This window comes from Carassius auratus, unplaced genomic scaffold (genome assembly GCF_003368295.1).
Source record: "Carassius auratus strain Wakin unplaced genomic scaffold, ASM336829v1 scaf_tig00214259, whole genome shotgun sequence".
In the NCBI taxonomy this organism is placed as follows: domain Eukaryota; kingdom Metazoa; phylum Chordata; class Actinopteri; order Cypriniformes; family Cyprinidae; genus Carassius; species Carassius auratus.
The window spans coordinates 1757637-1777398 of record NW_020527582.1 but is presented as its reverse complement, the minus strand read 5'-3'; the positions used below and the strand labels follow the sequence as shown (position 1 = coordinate 1777398).

General features: G+C 38.0%; 1 protein-coding gene across 2 annotated transcripts in view; it reads left to right on the top strand.

Moving 5' to 3' along the window:
• LOC113091648 (multiple C2 and transmembrane domain-containing protein 2-like) overlaps nt 1-19762 on the top strand; it is a 47444-nt gene that overhangs the window by 10757 nt on the left and 16925 nt on the right. For both annotated transcript variants that reach the window (XM_026257230.1, XM_026257231.1), the window contains 13 exons: nt 410-552; nt 1121-1197; nt 1324-1435; nt 1532-1567; nt 4883-5053; nt 5728-5858; nt 6614-6800; nt 6994-7087; nt 7213-7315; nt 7399-7501; nt 7594-7695; nt 7798-7872; nt 8139-8258. In XM_026257230.1, coding sequence (XP_026113015.1) covers nt 410-552; nt 1121-1197; nt 1324-1435; nt 1532-1567; nt 4883-5053; nt 5728-5858; nt 6614-6800; nt 6994-7087; nt 7213-7315; nt 7399-7501; nt 7594-7695; nt 7798-7872; nt 8139-8258 — 1454 coding nt within the window. The remainder of the gene's footprint in view (nt 1-409; nt 553-1120; nt 1198-1323; nt 1436-1531; nt 1568-4882; nt 5054-5727; nt 5859-6613; nt 6801-6993; nt 7088-7212; nt 7316-7398; nt 7502-7593; nt 7696-7797; nt 7873-8138; nt 8259-19762) is intronic.

Below are 19762 nucleotides of genomic sequence, written 5' to 3'. Positions count from 1 at the left end.
CTGGGGTTTTTAATGCAGCGGTATTAAATGAACTGATTCACGCTGGCTGTAATTTTTACTCTTTTACAATCAGCCAGCTCCCATCACTCTAAAAGAGACAAAACGTCCGCCTCTCTGTGCTAAGAACGGTCGCCTAAATAATGAGTCTTCTGGATTATTCAGTGTCTGGACGACTGAGTTCTCGTACAGTGTGATGATATGAACCAGTTTGCACCAGGTTTTGTCATTAAATAAATGTTCCAGGTTCAATATGAATAAAGCTCAATCAACAGCATTTGTGGTGTTAATCATCATTAACTAAATAAATACATTTAAACTTGTTTCCTTCATCTGCAAAATCATTGGCAAACATGCAGCAAAAAAGACTCCCTTTGTGTTAGTAACACTGATAGCCGTTTGTTTTCAACAGGTACAAGCGACCCGTTCGTCAAATTCAAATTAGATGGCAAAAACATCTACAAAAGCAAAGTTGTGAACAAGAACCTGAATCCCATCTGGAACGAATCATTTTCCTTTCCCGTCCGAGACCTCGATCAGACTCTTCACCTGAAGGTTTGTGAAGTGTTTGCATTATTACCTAACTGTGAACAGTTATTGAGTTATGTACTTCAATATCTCTTTGATTATTTCTAATGTAAATACAAAAGATCAAAGAAAAGACAACAATCAATGAAGATTGTAATTCATTTTTATTACATTAAATTCCCTTTTATCATCAGCAAAATTAATAAAGTGTATTATATGATGTCTTGAAATCTTTCATCAGTTCAATTTACTTTAGGACAAATACTTATTCACAATAATTAATTCACAACATGTATACAAAAATACATTTAAAAAATCCAAATTTGAAACCTAATTTATTAATTCCATGAAAACTATATTTTTGTTGGTGTTGTTGTTGTCATGTTTATTATTTTAAACGAATTTAAATAAAATTGCTTTCCCCCTATTGTTGTAACTGAATAAAACAATCTGTTTGTGCATTTTTTTTACATATTTATTTAACATTTTTGTAGTTTGATTGTATAAAATAATTTCTTAACACTATTTAAACTTACCTTTGACCAGTCAACACTAGTCACTAGGCATCATCATCTCAAAATTATGACCGATGCAGGTATATGATCGTGACCTCCGATCCAATGACTTCATGGGATCAAGCAGCTTTCCTCTCTATAAACTGGAGTTGGACAGGTGAGGAAAACTTTGCCATTCCATAACTTCCATGATATTGTACAGACAAAAGTTTATCTGATTACCTCAAAGAATTTTATTCGAATTAGATGAGCAGACCAAGTCTTGTGAATTTGCTCTCTGCAGAATAATTCCAGTGACACTAGCTTTGGAGGACCCTAACAGTGCAGAGGATGATATGGGAGTGATCATTCTAGAGGCCTGCCTGTCCATCCGAGAGGAACCTGCCAAACGAAATGTATGGCTCCTGAAAACACACTTATTTAGTGGGAAGAGTCATGTGTCAAAAGAGTTTTTCTAAAATCTTTTTCATTTTTCGTCATGCATCTTTTAGAAGTGGCTACTAAGAAGAAAGGGAAGCTTTAATAAGGTATGTCATTCTATATATTGACCATATAACTTCTGTCTAGGTGTTCCACCTGCTTAAAAGAATGAAACGTTACCAATACACTGAAGCTAATTTATAGTTAAACTATTTTATTTGATTACAAATATCCCAGCAGTAACTTTATTCATGTATCACATCTGTCCACTGGAGGGCAGTAGATCCTCACCATCTTCTCCACAGACACTTCACTGATGTTATGTGCAACATTTATGCAAATTTCTTGACTTTACCTTTCTTTCACTTTCACTTAGTTAGAAATTCCAGAACTTCAACAGAGCGAGAAACTTTTGTTTGTGGCTGCGGCTGTCTGATGCGTTGAACCAATCCGTGATTTCCAAAGTAAACGTATCACTGTGATTTAAACAAAGAACGAGTCTGTCTTGCATTTTGTGCAGGTCAGTTCTTAGATGAGAGTTTATTGACCTCACAGTGAATAGCTTTTTATTGTTCAAGGCTGTTCAAAGCTTGCGATTTAAGATTTCTCTGAAATCTCCGACGCATTCTACTGTAGAGTGGGGTGCAGAGAAACTACTTTTATTATACTTTATTATTCATGCCCAGCATTGAATTTCATTTCAGTTAAACTGAAGCAGTAAAGAATAAAAGTCTGTGTATTATAGCCAGTTTGGACATAATACATAATATTAACGAGAACTAGATATGCTTCTTTTGTTAGATATGTAGTCAAAGTCTTGTCTTAAAAAGAGTGCATCTTTTAAAGAAGTTCCTGGGTTTAAATTTCACTCCAAAATTAAGGTAAAAATAAATGAAATATAGAGAAAGCAAGAAAGAAAAAAATTATAATTTGTGTAAATGAGAATAAAGGCTACTTTTGGGATTATAAAGATTTTTACATTGTGACATTAATTTCCTGACATGAAGTATATTTTAGCCTCAAATAGCGATGAAAACCACCATTATTTGAGTGGAAAAGGTCAATGTATACACATACAGAGGTTTTCTAAAATCATTTTCATTAGTTACAAACTTCGTAAGTTTATATAGTTTCCTTGACTGTACTCACTTAATAGTTTTATTTTTATTTTTTATATTTAAGTTGTAAAATGCGCAGTAAATTTCAGTTGTAAATATACATTGTAAGTATTGTTCACAATTAAAATTATTGTAAAATGCAAAAAGGCAGCAAAATGTAATGCCAACTTTAAAATGCATGTTACGATTTAAATATATAGTTCAAAATCGAATAAAAATAATAAAAATTTTAAAATCTGATTCAAATTAGAGTAATTCCAATGCGTTTTCTGAACATTTTACATGGTGCTTTAATTATGTCATTATGCAAAATGTCCTTTCCTGCTTCTTTCATTTGATTTTAGAGTAAAATGTCCCCAACATTTCAGTGAGTCAGTGGTTGTGAGACTGACTCAAACAGACACCTGCTAGATTATATGATCAGGTATAGATCAGTATGTGTTTTGTTGGTGTTTCCACCACAGTGTGTCCTCCGCCAAAACAACCGAGATCTAGTTCTATTTGACACCTATCAGTAGAGGCAGAACATGTCTCTCAATTCTTACCTCTCCTCCTCGATCACACTTCCTTCTTCACAGCCTTTGAGATGGAAACAGGCAGCAGTATTGGCACATAGCATGTGGTTCTTCTTCCTGACAGTGTGTGTGTGTGTGTGTAGTCTTTGAGGCACTATGCCAGTGTAAGATGCTGAGGATATGTGCGATGGCTCATTCCCAGGCATGGTGAGCTATAACCCAGATGTTGGGATGTAATATCACAGCTGTGGACGGACAGCACTGAAGCTCTAGCCAAATGGGTACGGCTTTGGGCTTGTCCCCTTGTCCCCATGCTGCTCCACCATATGGAGGCAATCCCCCAGCTCTTTTAGCACCAGGAATAGCCTCTCTTTAGGGGCCACTTACTCTTAAGCGGAATTGTTTTATTGGCCACGCCGATCACAAATTTGTCCAAAATAAACACTTGGGAAGACTTGGCTTGGATTGATATTATATTTCTCTCTCCCCTCTTATCCCTCGCTCTCTCTTTAAAGAGGCTTGTTTATGGAGATGTGGCCATTACATTAAATGTTAATGCTGGTTTGTCTGCTGTGCAGTGTGTGTGTGTATATGTGTGTGTGTGTGATTCTAATGGAGCAAAGGCTCAGTCACACTCTCCGAGCAGCCAGGTGGGAAAACAGCTCTCTGGTCTGTGATTACTGGCAGAACCGTCCAGCCTCTTCCTGATGCTGTGTTTTTTGAAAGTGCAGGGCTATCAACCCACAAGTCATCTCTGTACTGTGCACTTATCCATCTGCAGTCTTGTTGATGGCGCTTTTTTTTTTTTTTGCTCTCCGAGTTGTCGGGATCACCTGCGCATTTCATCTAGCTGTTCTGAGAAGCTTTTATTTCATGATATATTTTGTTACAAAAACGGATTCGATTTTCTTTAAGATGCCACATTTATGCAGACATTTTATTTACAGTAGTAGAAGACCCCGGCTTAAAAAAGTTTTATTTGTCGCTTCGCTTTTAGATTTGACCGAAATTTTAACGCTGACAGAAATTCATTCTTTAAAGAAATTATTTTATTCATAATTACACATTTAAACGATAAAAATGTACAGTAAAATATTTATTTTCAAATAAAGGCTGTTCTTTTAACTTTCTATTTGTTAAATAATCCTTAAAAACCAATGTATCATGATCTCCATAATAAATAAATAAAAAATATTATAGTTTTTTTTTTCTTGAGCACCTATTCTGCATTTTACAATGTTTGAAAGATCACTTTGCTTGAAAGACTGGAATAATGGCTGCTGATTCCATCACAGGAATAAAGTACATTTTGAAATATGTTCAATTAGAAAACATTTTATTCATCCGATTTTACACTTGAACACTTTTCTGGTTATTTTGATCAAACATATGCAGCCTTGGTGAGCATAAGAGACCCATTTCAATAATATTCAGAAATCTTACCGACTGAAAACTTGATTCTCAGTGTTTTTTTTTTCCAGTAATAGCTGAGACATGCAATCTATAAATTCCTAACTGTAACATGATAGCGTTTGATGAAAAATGTTTCTTTACAGTATAAACATTTCTTCACTTAAAACCTGGCTCCAGGACTATCACGAGTCATTCTCGCAATTTCATCAAATCCTCATCTTTCTGAGCCAAGTATAATATGTTACCTTGGTAACATATTCGAATCGCCAGATTGTGTAGCAACAATGTTAAACACACAGAATTTTCAGTTTGCAAATTGTAAAAGCATGTTTCAAATCAACAAGCGTTGGCCTAAACTGGTCTATTGTTGTTCCAGGGACAGCCGATAACCCAGGCGCAGGTTATGAAGCTCATGTGTGAACAGAGGAATCAGGTTTGGACGGGAATTTACACTGTCATCCTGGTGGAAGGCCAAGAGATGCCCGACTGCGGTCAGGGAGACGTCTACGTACGCTTCAGAGTGGGTGACCAGAGGGTCCGGAGCAAGGTGACATCCTCTCTCTTCTTTTGGCTTCTCTTGCTTTCTCTTTCTGCCATGCTCATTACATCATCGTGCTTTCTTTGTTTCTCTCAATACCTCATTAAACCCTTCCCTCCCCCTCTTCCTCCTCCCATACTTTCTTAGTAGTTCACATACCTCGCTTTAGATATCCCCGTCCACTTTACACACCTTCCTTCCTCCTCCTCCCCCTCTTTCAGATCGCTTCTCCCAGGCTTCACTGCTCTGCTGACAGAGGAGGCTACTCATTAGATCGGCCGTGTCTGGCAGGGCGTCTCTCCTGATGCTTCTCTTACAGCGTCTTGTTCGGCTCATTTGCATGCCCAGAATGCCTTGCTCAACCCCCCCCCCCACTCCCCTCCCAATGGTTCCAACCAGCTAGTCTTGTATTCTCATGTCATCTTTTTTATAGAGCCCCCTGGCTCTGTTTGGGCATGTTTGCTTGTTGAACAAAACTAGTTCTAATTGGATGCTGTCAGAGTTTATAATCCCAGCGAGAAGAGAGGATGTGTTGCCCCTCCTCCACCACATGTCTTATTGAAGACTTAGTGAATAAGGCTTAATACACCTGTCATGTTAGCTGTCTCCGTTTTGAGTGCCTTAAAAATTGACACGACTTTCTCCGTCTCTCTCTTCCGTGCTCGTCTGTCTCTCTGTCTCAGAATCTGTGTATTAAAGCAAACCCGCAGTGGAGAGAGTCCTTCGAATTTAACCAGTTCCAGGACGCTCAGGAGAATCTGGCGGTGGAGGTTTGTTGCAAGAGGGGTAGGAAGTCAGAGGAGTGCTGGGGAGTGTAAGTTTGCTGGAGCGTTTTAAACAAAGTTTGAAAAAAGTTAAAGAAAAGACGGGGGCAAGGAGTGACCGTTTTCTCTTCAACTGGCAGGGAGAAATGTGATAAAAGAACTAAAATGCTCAAATAGACTGTGTTTCAGGATGTCTGCTATCAAAATAAATTTGAAGAATGTGCCTGTAGCATAAAGCCATACACATATGACATCTCAAATATAAGTGATCCAGTGACACAACAGTAGAAGTAAGCTGTGCTATCTTAAACTAAAAGCTGAGCCGTTAGCGGATATGTAAAAGATAGACGTTTTAAATAAACATGCAGTTTACACAACCCTTCGAAAAGTCTGAGATTTTTTGGCAAGATGACTTACTGAGGCTACATTAATTTGATCAGAAAAAAGTTAAAAGTAATATTGTGAAATATTATTACAGTGGCAAAATTGTACACGTTTTATGTTTGGCAAAGTGTTTTTTTAAGCAGCTGTTACTCCTGTCTTGAGTGTTACATGAAACTTTAGAAATCATTCCAAAATACCGATTTGATACTTTAGACACATTTATTATTATCATCAGAGTTGCAAACAACTCAAGAGTTGTGATTCTTAGTGGAAACTGTGATACCAGATACGGTTTCCCCCCAAGATTCTTTGATGAATAGAAAATGTAATTTGAATTAAAAACCTTTTGTAACATTATTTTTTTTACTAGTAACACATGCCTATCCACTGATGAAATTCTAATAGGTTCTTCTCTTCTCAGGTTAGATATTGACCTGAGCAGACTTTCTGTCAATCAGAGGCAGTTATACACTCATGAGCTGGACCCAAACAAGGGCCGACTGGTGTTTTTGGTCACACTGACTCCGTGTTCTGGTGCGTCCATCTCAGACATTCAATCAGCTCCATTAGATAACCCCACAACCTTTGAGAAGATGCGGGAGAAATATGTGAGTATTACATTGCCATTGTTTTTTTAAGGTTCCTGTTTTTCTTTCTCTCTTTCTTTTGTTACCTCCCAAGTCCATCTAAATTATTTTGGATAGCTTGTACATATATCTACATTTCTATGATTATTTGACTTTTTTAAGCTAAAAGATCATTTTATCGTTAAGATCATTAAAAGATCATTTGTATTTACAGCGAACGCTGAACTGTCTGCGGGACATGAAGGATGTTGGCTATCTTCAAATCAAGTTAATAAAAGCCACAGATCTTCCATCGACAGATTTAAGTGGTACTTATCTGTATTAAATATAATGCCATAATGTATATAGGAGATATTCTACAGTCAGTTAAAGTATAGCCTATTATAAAGATTTATTCAGTCATAATGATGTTGGAATATCTAAACTTTATCAGGTAAAAGTGACCCTTTTTGTACCCTTGAGCTTGGTAATAGCAAACTGCAAACTCAAACCATACCCAAAACCTTGAATCCTGAATGGAGGACAGCCCTAACATTGTAAGTTATGCTGATTTTGTAGATATCTCGTATCAATATGCATGTCCATGGTATTGGTATCACACTGATTTTGGTGTCCTTAGTCCCATTAGGGACATCCATGATGTTCTGGTGCTCACAGTCTATCACGATGATGGGGACAAAGCTCCAGACGTCCTGGGAAAAACGGCCATTCCACTGTTGACTGTAAATAACATAAAGAAGTTTTCATAATCAGTTTTGCAAATTTGTAATCATTGTGCCAATATTAACATACAGTACCATTGCTTTGCTTTTAGATTTCTAATGGGCAACAAATAACCAGAACGCTGAAGAATAATAATCTATCAAGGACGAGCAAAGGAAGCATCACACTGGAGTTGAATGTTCTCTACAACCCTGTAAGCACAGCATAATAAATAAATATGATTATTTATTAATAATATGGATGATACCAAATAGCCTTTACTGAGAAAAAAATCTATTATTTTCTTTCCCCCCAGATCAGAGCAGGTGTGAAAACCTTCCAGCCGAAGGAAAAAAAGTTTGCAGAGGACAACCCAAAGTTTAACAAAAAGGTGCGCTTTAGCGACATCATTTTCCACCATATTTTCTACTTTCTCTTAGTATTAGATTTGTTGTTGGCACCTTTAGAGACTCATTATGTTCAGTTTTTCCTCTAGCACCGCCTGAAGCTCTTTAGACACTAAAGATGACTTGACTTATTAATATTTATCACCAGTGAACCTTCAGTTTAAAAGCCTCTTTACACCTGAGTGAATGTCATGTTGTGAGCATTACGTCCTCAGGCACATCTTGCTAACTACTGCTTTGTCCCCATTAGCTTTTAGCACGTAATATCTATCGAGTGAGGAAGATCAGCATGGCCATTCTTTATACGCTGCAGTATATTAAAAGCTGCTTCCACTGGGAGAACACGCAAAGGAGTATTACAGCCTTCCTGGTAAGACTTCATACCACTGTTTACAAGATTTCAACTCCGTGGCCCTTTTAGTAACCTGAGGTTAGAGAACGCATCTGTGTAATCCCTCTTTGAAGAAAACGCTTGGCTCCTTAATAGCAACTTTTCATAAGACGGAAAACAGACCGTGTTCGTTTGGCCCTGCCCTGTCAGGGTGCAGCTGTAAAGTGCTGTGAATCAATTCTTTTTTGAACCTTTTATTTTATTTTTTATTTTTTAATAAATAACTGTTATTGAAAACCCACCACAACTTAATCCACAAAGGAGATTTTTTTTTTATTTTTATAAAAAAATAGGAAGTGGATTTAACTGGAATTGTTGCGATTTGTTTGGAGTTGTTGTTTAGAGGGTTAACGCATGTTCTCCAGCCTCATTGAGTTTCTGTGGTTATGTGGGAGTTTTAGGTTGAGATCTGGGCCAAGTTTAAATTGTGGCAAAAAGGAGCACCGTGTACATTGAGCTCTGGTGCTTATTTGAGAGATTTCGGTTTGAATCTGGTCTGAGATATGTCTTGACTCCATTTCAGTTCTTTTCTTGTCAACTGAAAAATGGCAAAAAGGGGCCGATATGCTCTGGTCATGTCAGTCTTTCGTAATTGTTTGTGCAATTCAGATTTTAATATTTTTTATAAATTAAACAATAGCTAAAAGTTCAAAAGTGGCATCAGATTTCCTTTGTTTGTTACAATAACTACCATTCATACATTTGGGGTTGGTATGACTTTTGTAATTATGCTTAGCGATGCTGCATTCAATCAAAAAATTCTGTAGAAATGAGAAATATTGTTGCAATTTAAAGTTTCCTTTTTATATATATTTTCAAATGTTTTCTAGCAGCCAATATTCCAGTCTTCAGTATCACACAATCCTTCAAAAATCATCCTAATATATTGATGTGCTGCTCAGGAAGCATTTTTTTTTTTTTTTAAAGAAGAAGAAAACAGCTTCATACTTTTTGTGAATACTATGATTCATGTTTTTCGGAAATCTTTGGTGAATAGAATTTCAAAAGAGCAGCATTTATTTAAAATATGTTTTTATCAACATAGATGTCTTTATTGTCACTTTTGATCAATTTCATGTGTCCTTGCTAAATAAAAACAGCAATTTCATTAAAAAAACACAACTTTTGAATGGTTGTGTATACTACTATCAACACTAGCAGTAAACAGACAGAACTTTAATGCATGAGCCCTTCCAGTGTGTTTCAGAACGCAGTGCTGTGTTTTATTGTAGCCAAGTAGGAAGCATGTTAAGCCTTGCTATAACACACAAGCAGTTATTTTTAGAGGCTTTCTTGGAGCCGTAGTGTAATCTGCAGTCTCCCGTGCCGCTGCGGCTCACAACTGGAATGAGCAGTGCCCCCTGAAGGGGAGTCATTGGAGGTGTGTGCGCCCATCCACCTGAGGAGACGGGGTGTCAAGCTGGGAAGAGGCGTGGGACGTCCTGTTGCCGGCCCTATCGTTGTCTGCACACGTGGGCTTGAGAACAGAATGAATATCTCATCTCATCTCCACTAGCATGTGGCCTGTTTCCGCCCCGCTGCATTCAGAGCTATGCAGGTGATGCTGAGGTATGGAGATGACAGGAAAAATAAAAATAGGGCACCTGTGTAAATTGTCCAGGCTTTAAAACAACAGGCCGGAGGGTTGAATCTTTCAAGACCAATTTCACGCTTTTTTGTGCGCTCTCATGATGTTTAATTACCATACATGTTGCATGGCGTCTATAAAACAGCGTGTAACCCTCAAGGGTTAACGAACACATATCTGTCTTTCTCTCGCTCTATGGGTGTATGTATATCTGTAGGCTGCGGTAATAAGGTAACAGAGTCAGACATTGACAGATGCTTGCCTCTAAGAAGAGCGTAATTAGAGGAGTCCGTGCCTTCCACTCTGTTTTCTCATCCAGTCCATATCATCGTATTCATGTCAGCCGTGTAATTTATAATGTAGGCCTGTATACTTGGAATGTAGTACACAAAGTAGCCAGTGTTGAGAGGATACTATTTACTTTACAAACATATATTTAAAATACATTACAATGCATTATTCATGGAGTCAGTGGAGTCTCTGTCCTTTAGCTTTTACACTTTATGCAACTTAAAATGCATTTGCGGTGCTGCGGTTTCTTTGTCCAGGTCTGTAGGTTGCACAGGCAGCGCCTGTTCCCGGAACACACTCCCACCCCAGTGCTGGAAATCCCAGAGGTCACCACCCCGACCTGCACACAGCAGAGCGCATATACACGCTCCCTCTTGCAAAACACAGCTTTCATCTGCCGAGAGTGGGAAATATGTGTGTGGGTGCATGTTTTAGTTTGAATATCCTCTGCTTTGTGCATGTGTACTGTATATATGCACAACATATATTGTATAATAGTTTATTCTTTGTTATGGAAATAAACTTTGATTGGCCCTCAGAAGGAGGAAAGCATATAAAGTGAAGTTTAACTTAAGTGCACCTGTAAAGTCCCTAATTGATTGACTCGGCCTTGAATGACTTTAATATTTAAAGTCTTTGTAAAGGATGATCAGAATCACCTAATGTGAAACGAAAGTCACTGCAAAAATAATTCACTTCATAAGTGTTTTTGTTTTGTTTTCCCGAAAAAACAAAAAAAAACAACAAACCTACATTTACTTAAGAAGCAAGATTTTATGAGATATATAATTATAAGAAATAAGACTATAAGTTAATATTGTGATTAAGATAAATATATCACGGTTTAAATAATCATCTTTATTTTATTTTTTTTATAAATATTGTAGTGATCTTGTTACATGTTCCATGTGCATACTATAATACTAGTAAATTACACAAAAAGACAAGTAACTAACACCTAATCCTAACCCCAAATTTACAATTTTGTAAATTTTATTCGAAACATAATTGTATAATAAAAAGGACAGCTTAAAAGCATAACCTTTAATTTTACATTTTAAAATGTAAAAGTTTAAAAACTTCCAAAATTATAGTTCTTCTTCTTCAGTGTTGTGAGGTTTATGTTTAAAACAAGGAAAGAAAGTGGATTGGTTCCAAAAAAATCCCCCTGTAAATGTTCCTTTGAATTTGTCATGCATGTCCACCCAAGGCACAGTTTTTAAACACTACTAGACTCATCTTCATATGCATTTGAGGAAAAATATCTTGAGATATCTCCCAAAAGCATGCATCTGCGCTCTCGTAACCAGACAGACTGCTTACATACTTACATATTTTTATTGCTTGTTTATGCAACGGTAATGACTCTAGAAACAGTACTTATGAAGTCCGACAACTACAGTGAGTCTGAGAAGGAGGGCCATGGCGGATAAAATCTTTATAAAATACCACTTTTTAGATGTGGCTTGCACTTAGACTGAGAAAGATGAATTTGGCATACATCAGAGGAGACTGCAGAGGGGTCACACAGAGTTCTCTGCTGCACGTCTCACTTTAGCCTGTAGATGGAGCTACAGCACTGTCGAAAACATGCACTTCTCAGGGGCCGATTAGAAGAACAGATATTAGCTGAGAGCAGGCCGATGACAATTCTGATGCTAAACATTAAGCAAAGTAATTTCTTACAGCGCATCACACAGAGCAAACAGACTCCAAAAAGTTTCCACCACGGGCTAAATGAGCATTAGCCAGCCAGGCATTAACCGGCCAAATTCGCTGCATCTGAACTCTAGTTCCAAGCATTTTCAATAAAGATGAAAGGGATCGAGGTGTGAGGAAAAAAGAGATTATTTACACTTGAAAGCTGATTTGGAGCTTTGCTGTCATTAGGGTGTTTTAAGTATTTAAGTAGAATTAATATTTTAACATATGAGCTTGCTTCGTCTGTCAGTAGTGTGGACTAGAAAGGAAAACCTGGATGTGTGTTTGTGTGTGTAAGCGTGTGTGTATGTTTGAGATGTGTTTTTTTTTTTTTTTACTTTTTGACACTGCCAGGTAGCAAGCGGTTTCGACATCATTTGACAGGCTGTGAAATGCTGATTGCTTCACATCACAGACTGTAAAGATGGCATCTGATGAATGTTTGATGCCGTGCAGCTGTAAACACAGTTGGCAGCTGTGACGGAGCGTTCTCTCTCTCTCTCATTCTCTCTCTTCCTGTTTCTGTCTAACAGAACAGCCAGCACCGCATGATAGCAGGACGGGGTCTGCGCAGGTTCCCGGGTCCCGAGGGAACGCTATAAAGTGGCGGGCACGGTCTAAGCTATTAACTGGCTTACTGGGACAGCCAGGATTAGACTGATTATCAGCATTTGCACGACCCGATTCGTTATTCCAGTTAACTCGTGTAATGTCCTCAGGAAAACGCAATGATCTTCTGATATTGAGGGGTTTTCCTGGATTGCACCTCGTGTCTGTGCTAGGGTTGTCAATTTCATTTTAATTTAGTACAGCTAATTACATTCAAATAAAATATGCACTTGAAAAAAAAAAAACTTTCTTTCCCATTTGAGCAGGGTTTTGATGAGATCACAGTCAGCACAGTCCTAACGGGTCTTAAGACATGTCTTTAAAAGTTGAACTGTTTGGTTTTGAACTCGACACTTAAAAAAAATGGTGAGGGACACTAAAAAGCAGCAAAACGTAATGTAATGGCTGTTCACATCTGTAAACCAAGTAGAGCAGATGGAATGCAGTCACACTTCCTGTGTGAACTACTGTAAGTAAGCTTCACTGTTGACTGTAGACCATTGATCGGCTTATGTTCAATCATATGGACATTACCAAGCAATATATTGTCTTCTAAATCATTTTAGTTAAATCTATAATGATTTACTTGGTTTAATAATTTATTGTGATATAAACCAAAATGGGGTGATCAGGACATGTTCAGCTGCATATGTGTCCTTTAAATGCTATAACTGTGCAAAAAGAATTAAGTATGATAGAGAAAAATAACAATAAATAAAAATAATAAAGATAATTGAATTTAATTAACAATAACAATAAAGGTTTGTATTTTTGAACGCTCTGTTTAGAGCATTAGAAAAGAAACAAAACCTAGATAATTCTGTGATGGGTCATGGGTGAGACAGGCAACAATAAACAACATTTGCAAAGAAAATCCAACAATAATATAGATTTTTTTTTTTATTAAATGCCTTCTAGTGATAGGTGAGCCAAAAATGAAAATGTTGTCATTTATTGACCCTCATGCCATTCCAAACCTGTATGACTGTGAGATATTTTGCAGAATGATTGTACAAAGAACATTACATTTCCCACTGAGTTCCACTCTATATTGACAAAATATACAAATATTAGATTTATTTCTCAGAATCCTCCTTCTTCTTATTGTTCCACAGTAACACAGTAGATTGAGTAAACTATATCATGGTTTTCATTTTTGGCTAAAAAGTTCCCTTTCGTTTTTTAAATTAGCACAATTTGGGTCTTTTCTTATCAAATAGTTAAATATGCAATTCATTTGATTATTTATTAAGCATATCATTCACTTAAATGTTTTAATCGGTTGACAGTCCTAGTCTTTGTGTCAGATCTTTGTCTGTCTGGGATTTCTTTGTCCCTCACCTTTGTTTCACTCTACTCTGAAAGTTTCCCTGGACAGCAGCTACACTGAAGCGAATGTGCGCATATATGTGTGTGTGAGTCCCGCTGTGTGCCTCGTGGGCTTTAAGAAACTGTCAGGGAGTTTGTGCTGCGAGGATGACAGGAGGGCGAACCCTTGATAGTGATATATGTGCACGGGCTCTTCCTGAAACTCTGGAGGAAGGGATTAATAATTAAAGAGCTGGATTTGAGCGGCCGCAAACAGTGCAGTGATGGCTGGAGATTTGACAGTGTCGGTGTTGTTATTGAGATGTGTATGCTCCGTGTCATCGTACTGCTCCTGGGGCTCAACGCCGAGTCTGCCTTGACCCCGCGCGCATCCCTCTTATCCTTCACGCTGACAGTAGCAGCGCTGACAGCTCCAACCTTCGTCTGTCCGTTTAACACTTATTCGCTCTACTTACGAATGAAAAGCTTCATTTCAATGTGCGCTTTGCATGTTTACGTATTCATTGTTTGCTTTGTATAATTTGTGTATATTTTTAATATTCTTGTTCCATCTGTGCATAAACATGCTTTAGCATAAACAGCTTGCACGCCGCACTATTACTGCCGCCGAACAAGCATGCTCCGTCTTTAACCCTGATGCACATGTCTGTGTGCGTTTGCGTGTCGTAATGACCAGCACTAACACGCTCGCCACCTCCACAGTCACAGAGCACAACTCTCCCCAGGCGCCCGTGACGTACGCATGCGTATGTGTGTTTGAGCTTCTGTGAGCCGAGCTGACACTCGGGGTGCCGCCCGCCCCAGGGGAGAAGGCTCACATGGCAGATCTGTCACCCGTGAGGTCGCTGAATGTTAACGCTCCCAACATGGATTAAACACTGGTGGCCAGTGCGACGGGGTGGGGTCGGCATGCCAGCCGCTGACAGGCACCACAGGGCTCTGTACGCTGGCCTCCACACCGCCGGTGACAGAGAGACTTTATCTCTTCCTCTCTCACTCTCTTTCCCTCTGGGCGCACGGTCCACTCCAGCGCTCCGCTGATAGGGACATGAGCCGCAGTCCAGCCGGCTGTTGCTGTGAATCACAAACATGTATCATACACTCACAGCCCGCAGTGTGTTGTAGGATCACGTTCCAACGTGAATTATATGCAACAGCTACAGCGAATCTGTTTCAGTGTGTTTGTGATTAAGAATGATAGGAATTAGAAACAGACTATTATTGTCTTCATTTCAGAATTATTTGTAGTAATTTGTAAGCGTTAATGTTTTCAGGAATAGCCGGATGAGACCATTTTGAAATAATTGAATTAAAACATCCATCATTATATTTTAAGACCATTTCAGATACATTTACATTCTAAGAGATACAATTTTAATATTATATTGATATTAATACGAATTATATTAATATTATATTAAACCTTTCTAAACTTAAAACAAATTCCAAAACATATATTTGAAAAATAAATCAAATAAAACTTGATTGGCATATTCGTGAATAACAGGGACATTATTTAATATAGATATATTATTAGATGAATATTTAAACATGATCGCTTTCACACCATTTATTAGTGATGGGGAGACTCATCATTTTATTAACTGTATCATTCGACCGAGGTTAGCAAAATTAATAAATGTGTCTTTATTCTAGTTATTAAAAATGTTATTGTTTCAAAAGACAATGTTTACATAAGCAATATTTGGTCATATTCCATATTAGGGAACCAAAGATAAGTTATAAAAAAAAAAAAAAAAAGATTAGTTTATATCTCAAGTCTTTAGTTCAGTAGTCACGTGACAGACGTAAAGAACAAATCTTTCACGATTGACCATTTGCATATTTTGTGTCTCCAGTTTGAGGATTAGCATTTTGATAAGTAACAGAACTAGATATATCAGTAGAAATATAAACCTGATAGGTGTCACACCATTGATACAATCCTGGACATTTCCAATCTGACCAAAACCTTATTGGTGTTCACAAACAACACGAGCTTTTCCATGCATCTCAAGCTTTCTCTTTTGTCTTGCATGCAGACATGCATGGCTTTAGCAGCCACTGGAGCCTTTGATTTACTGTAAATGTTGTCATTTTTTCTGTATTTTAATCAAGACACCAATGTAGGTTACTCGCTTCGCCCTCCATTTCACCTTGGAAAAAAGCCAGAGAAAGAGAGGAAAGTGTGGCGATGCTGCAAGGATCCTCTGTTCACATTAAAGTTGCCCGGTTTCATCGGCTCTCTCGAACACACACATACGCATTAAGCCTGCAGCCAGAAGTCAGCCTTGTTAGATTTGCACAGATACGTTCATGTAATCTGGCATCCGTCCACAGCCCTTCGTCTGACCCTCATAAGGCAGGCTGGCACTGCTGCCGTTGTTTGCGTCTCGCTGCTGCAGAAGATAAATGCATGAGAGGGACACAAGAGAGACTCAAACTTCCCCTCATGGTTTAGTTAGTGCTCACTTACTCTGAGAGGAGACACACACATAATATTTCCCCCTGTCAAAATGTACAAATCTGAAATGTTAATGCTTCGAGAAGCATAACAAAGTTAACCATAACCATCTTAAAAATGTGTTCAGCAATCATTGAAGAGATGGGTTAATATTCATTTGCTCAAATCTAAATTGAATATAAGTCCAACCCACTGAGACTTGTCTAGTTAGTTGGTTTGGCTTTCTTGTAGCTCAAAACAGTTGAGCATTTTGCATATGCATCTTAGAGCAGGCCAATATGCCCAATGTTATCTTGCTAATTCTCTAAGTAGTTATGGCCTGCCTTGGATTCAAACAGCAACTTTACAGAACATGATCCCTGCTCAGTTTGTCTTGCTGTGTTTGTTAACTGAATGAATTTATATTGCTCCTCTGAAAATGCTTTTAGCTAAACTAATCTCCTTTTATAAATTCTGGGTTATTTTAGCCAGTCAGTGTCATGTTCTTTTATATACACGAGGTACTGTAGTTAAATAGTGGGTTCCAAAAGCCTCAAACCATTAAAACCCTGGGATACTAATATATATATATATATATATATATATATATATATATATATATATATATATATATAGAGAGAGAGAGAGAGAGAGAGAGAGAGAGAGAGAGAGAGAGAGAGAGAGAGAGCAAAAGTGACAGTGAAGACAGAAAAAATAAATGCTGTTGTTTTGCAAATTTTATCCATTACCTGAATTTAAACAAATTTATATTCAACATTGCTGATAAACCAAATGTTGATCAATCCAAGTCATCAAAAAATATGATTTTTGAAGGATCATGTGGCACTGGAGTAATAGTTGCTAAAATTTGGCTTTACACATTACATTGTTCTATTAACAGAAAACATATTTTAAATTGTAATAATACATTAAAATATATATTTTTTTTATCAGTACATTGTTGAAAATACATTAAGCAAGAGAGACATATTTCAGAAACCTTTAAAAAATCCTACCTACATTTCCACAGTAGTCCATATAAAAATGTATGATCATCCAAAGTAAAAAAAAAAAAAAAAATACAAAGAAAAAATAAATAAAATTGACTGAAAGGTGGGAGAACTGGAGAACATGACCATCAGGTTTCACTCAAGAAAGTTCCTGCAGCTCGAGTGCTGCTGTAATTAAAGCAAAAGACATTCTGAAATTCATATTAATTTAATAATTTCAACTTAAATAATGTTTGTGTTTGTGATACAATCTGTAATTAAAATAAAAAAATCAATTTAAGTATAAGCATTCTCACTACTGCTCTCAGACTGTTGAACCCCACTCTACACTATGTATATATAGAGTATATATTTTTCTCCACATATTCTCACTTTGAAATTCAGATGGATGGAGGTTATTGTACTCCCACAGTGATGCGTGTTTACATTTAACAGTAGCTGTGGAGTGTTGTTTCCCAGCCCTCCACACCACTTGTGTTTAGTCTGTCAGTAAGTAGTCTGATTTGGTAGCCTCTCTCCACCCCTTTGCCGTTTAATCAATTTGCAGGATTGTATAAACTCTTAGTGAGGGCGTCTTTGTCCTTTTGTTCCTGCCATGGCTCTCCTCTCCCCCTCCCTGGAGAGCGTGGGTGGTGTACTGCTGCCAGCCTGGCTTCAGCTTCAGGACTTATTTTATTCACACTTTTAATCGCTGAGTGCTTTATTATTAGGTATAGGAATTCCTCTGACCAGGGGATCGTCTACAGAGGCCTCAGAAATACATTTAGTGCAATCATATTAGCTGCACACTAAAACACATCCGTCAGGCGGTTCTTAAGCTCCTGCTAGGCCAGTCTTCTGGTGGTCCTCGTTGGGGCCTGAGGAGAGGAGAGAGAGCTTCTCCATCACCTACAGCAAGCAACTCTAGTATACTTCAAAGTGATCTTTTCCTCCATGGACAGTCAACATCTTTCAATCTAAATGATGTTTAGGTTCATACAGCAGCAGAATATAATTTGGTTAATATAGTGTATATACATTTATGAACTGATAATTGCATTATTTAACCAAACGGACTATTTTAAATGTACACGACTCACTTTCATTTATGAAGTGTGAATGGAAACACACACAAACAATGCAATAGCCTCTCTGCACTGTGTACTGTACATGCTTGTCTCGTGTGTGTTGCTTTCTTGGTGTGTTGGAAGAACTGAGCTGTGTGTCGTCAGAAGGTTTTAGATCGAGTTGCTGTCTGTGTGGTCTGAGCTTAACCCAAAGTCTGGGCTCATTTTTGCCAGATCTCACTAGAAAAAAACAATCATCTGGGTCTGACAAAACAAGCTCAAAATAACTCACTTTCTTTACCAAACAAGCCTGAATAAACCCAAGTGCACGACTACTTTCTGGATATAAGACTAAAAACATTACAATCCACCATTGCCCATATTTATACCTGAAAGAGCCCTAATAAACATATAATAAGTGGACATGGCAACACTGGCTGTGATACACTTGGTTAAAAAATTAAGTCCACTTGTAAAGTGTTAACAGTAACACAGTTATGGTCTTACAGAAGTTGCCATCTATGGTATTTATTTTCATCACTGTCACTATCATTACATCGCTGTAATGACTACATCGCAGGCTTGACTACAGTGGCTCATACTGTAATTCAAGAAGAATTTATTACCATTGCTGTTAATAATGGGTCTGAACCACCTTTTTATTTTTACGTTTTTTTTTAGTTTAGTCACTTGTTTCATGTAACATATTGGTTCAGTCTCAGCAGTTAAGACGCGCTCTCTGTGGCCACCATGCATAGGTTTGATTCCAGCCGTGTCATGTTCTCTGGATCTGAAAGGAAAACCAGCTGGATTTCTTCTTCAGTATAAATTAACTCTATTGTGCGACAGGTTTTACCTCCTCCTTCCTTTCCTTTAATCACTGCACTAATAAAACGCAAACCACTTAGTGGAGAATTAGTCCGGTGCGTTCAGCAGGAGCAGTGCAGGATTTGAGTAGCAGCTAACTCTGCTTATTAACTCGAGGCTTTCAGACACCGCCTTCGCACTGAAATTGGCAAGACTTTTCCAGATGTTCGCTATTCTGTTTTTATTAGCACCGGGGAAAAGCCGTGTAAGTCCAGCATGCTTCCACATATACACACACATGCACACCGTTGGGGACGGAATGAAGGAATTTCTGACAGGTTTTGTTTATCTAGTCATTTAGACACGAGACATTTTACTGTATTCCCGTGTGCTTTTATCTTGTCCACCAAGCCTGTGAGCAGTTGAGCGGAAATTTGCATTAGTGGACGATTATGAATACCTGTGACAGATCCTCTCTCTAGACTCCCAGGCTGCAAATGAATGGTCTCCTACTGTTGACTCGCATGGGAAGACAGGGACCAGGCAATTAGACTTTAGTAGTTAATGTAGAAGCTTCTCCAGGCAGGGCAAGCGGGTTCAACGTTCCTGCTGGGCTGTCTGCAGGTTTTTTTTCCATCCCAGCTCTCTCACTTGCTCAC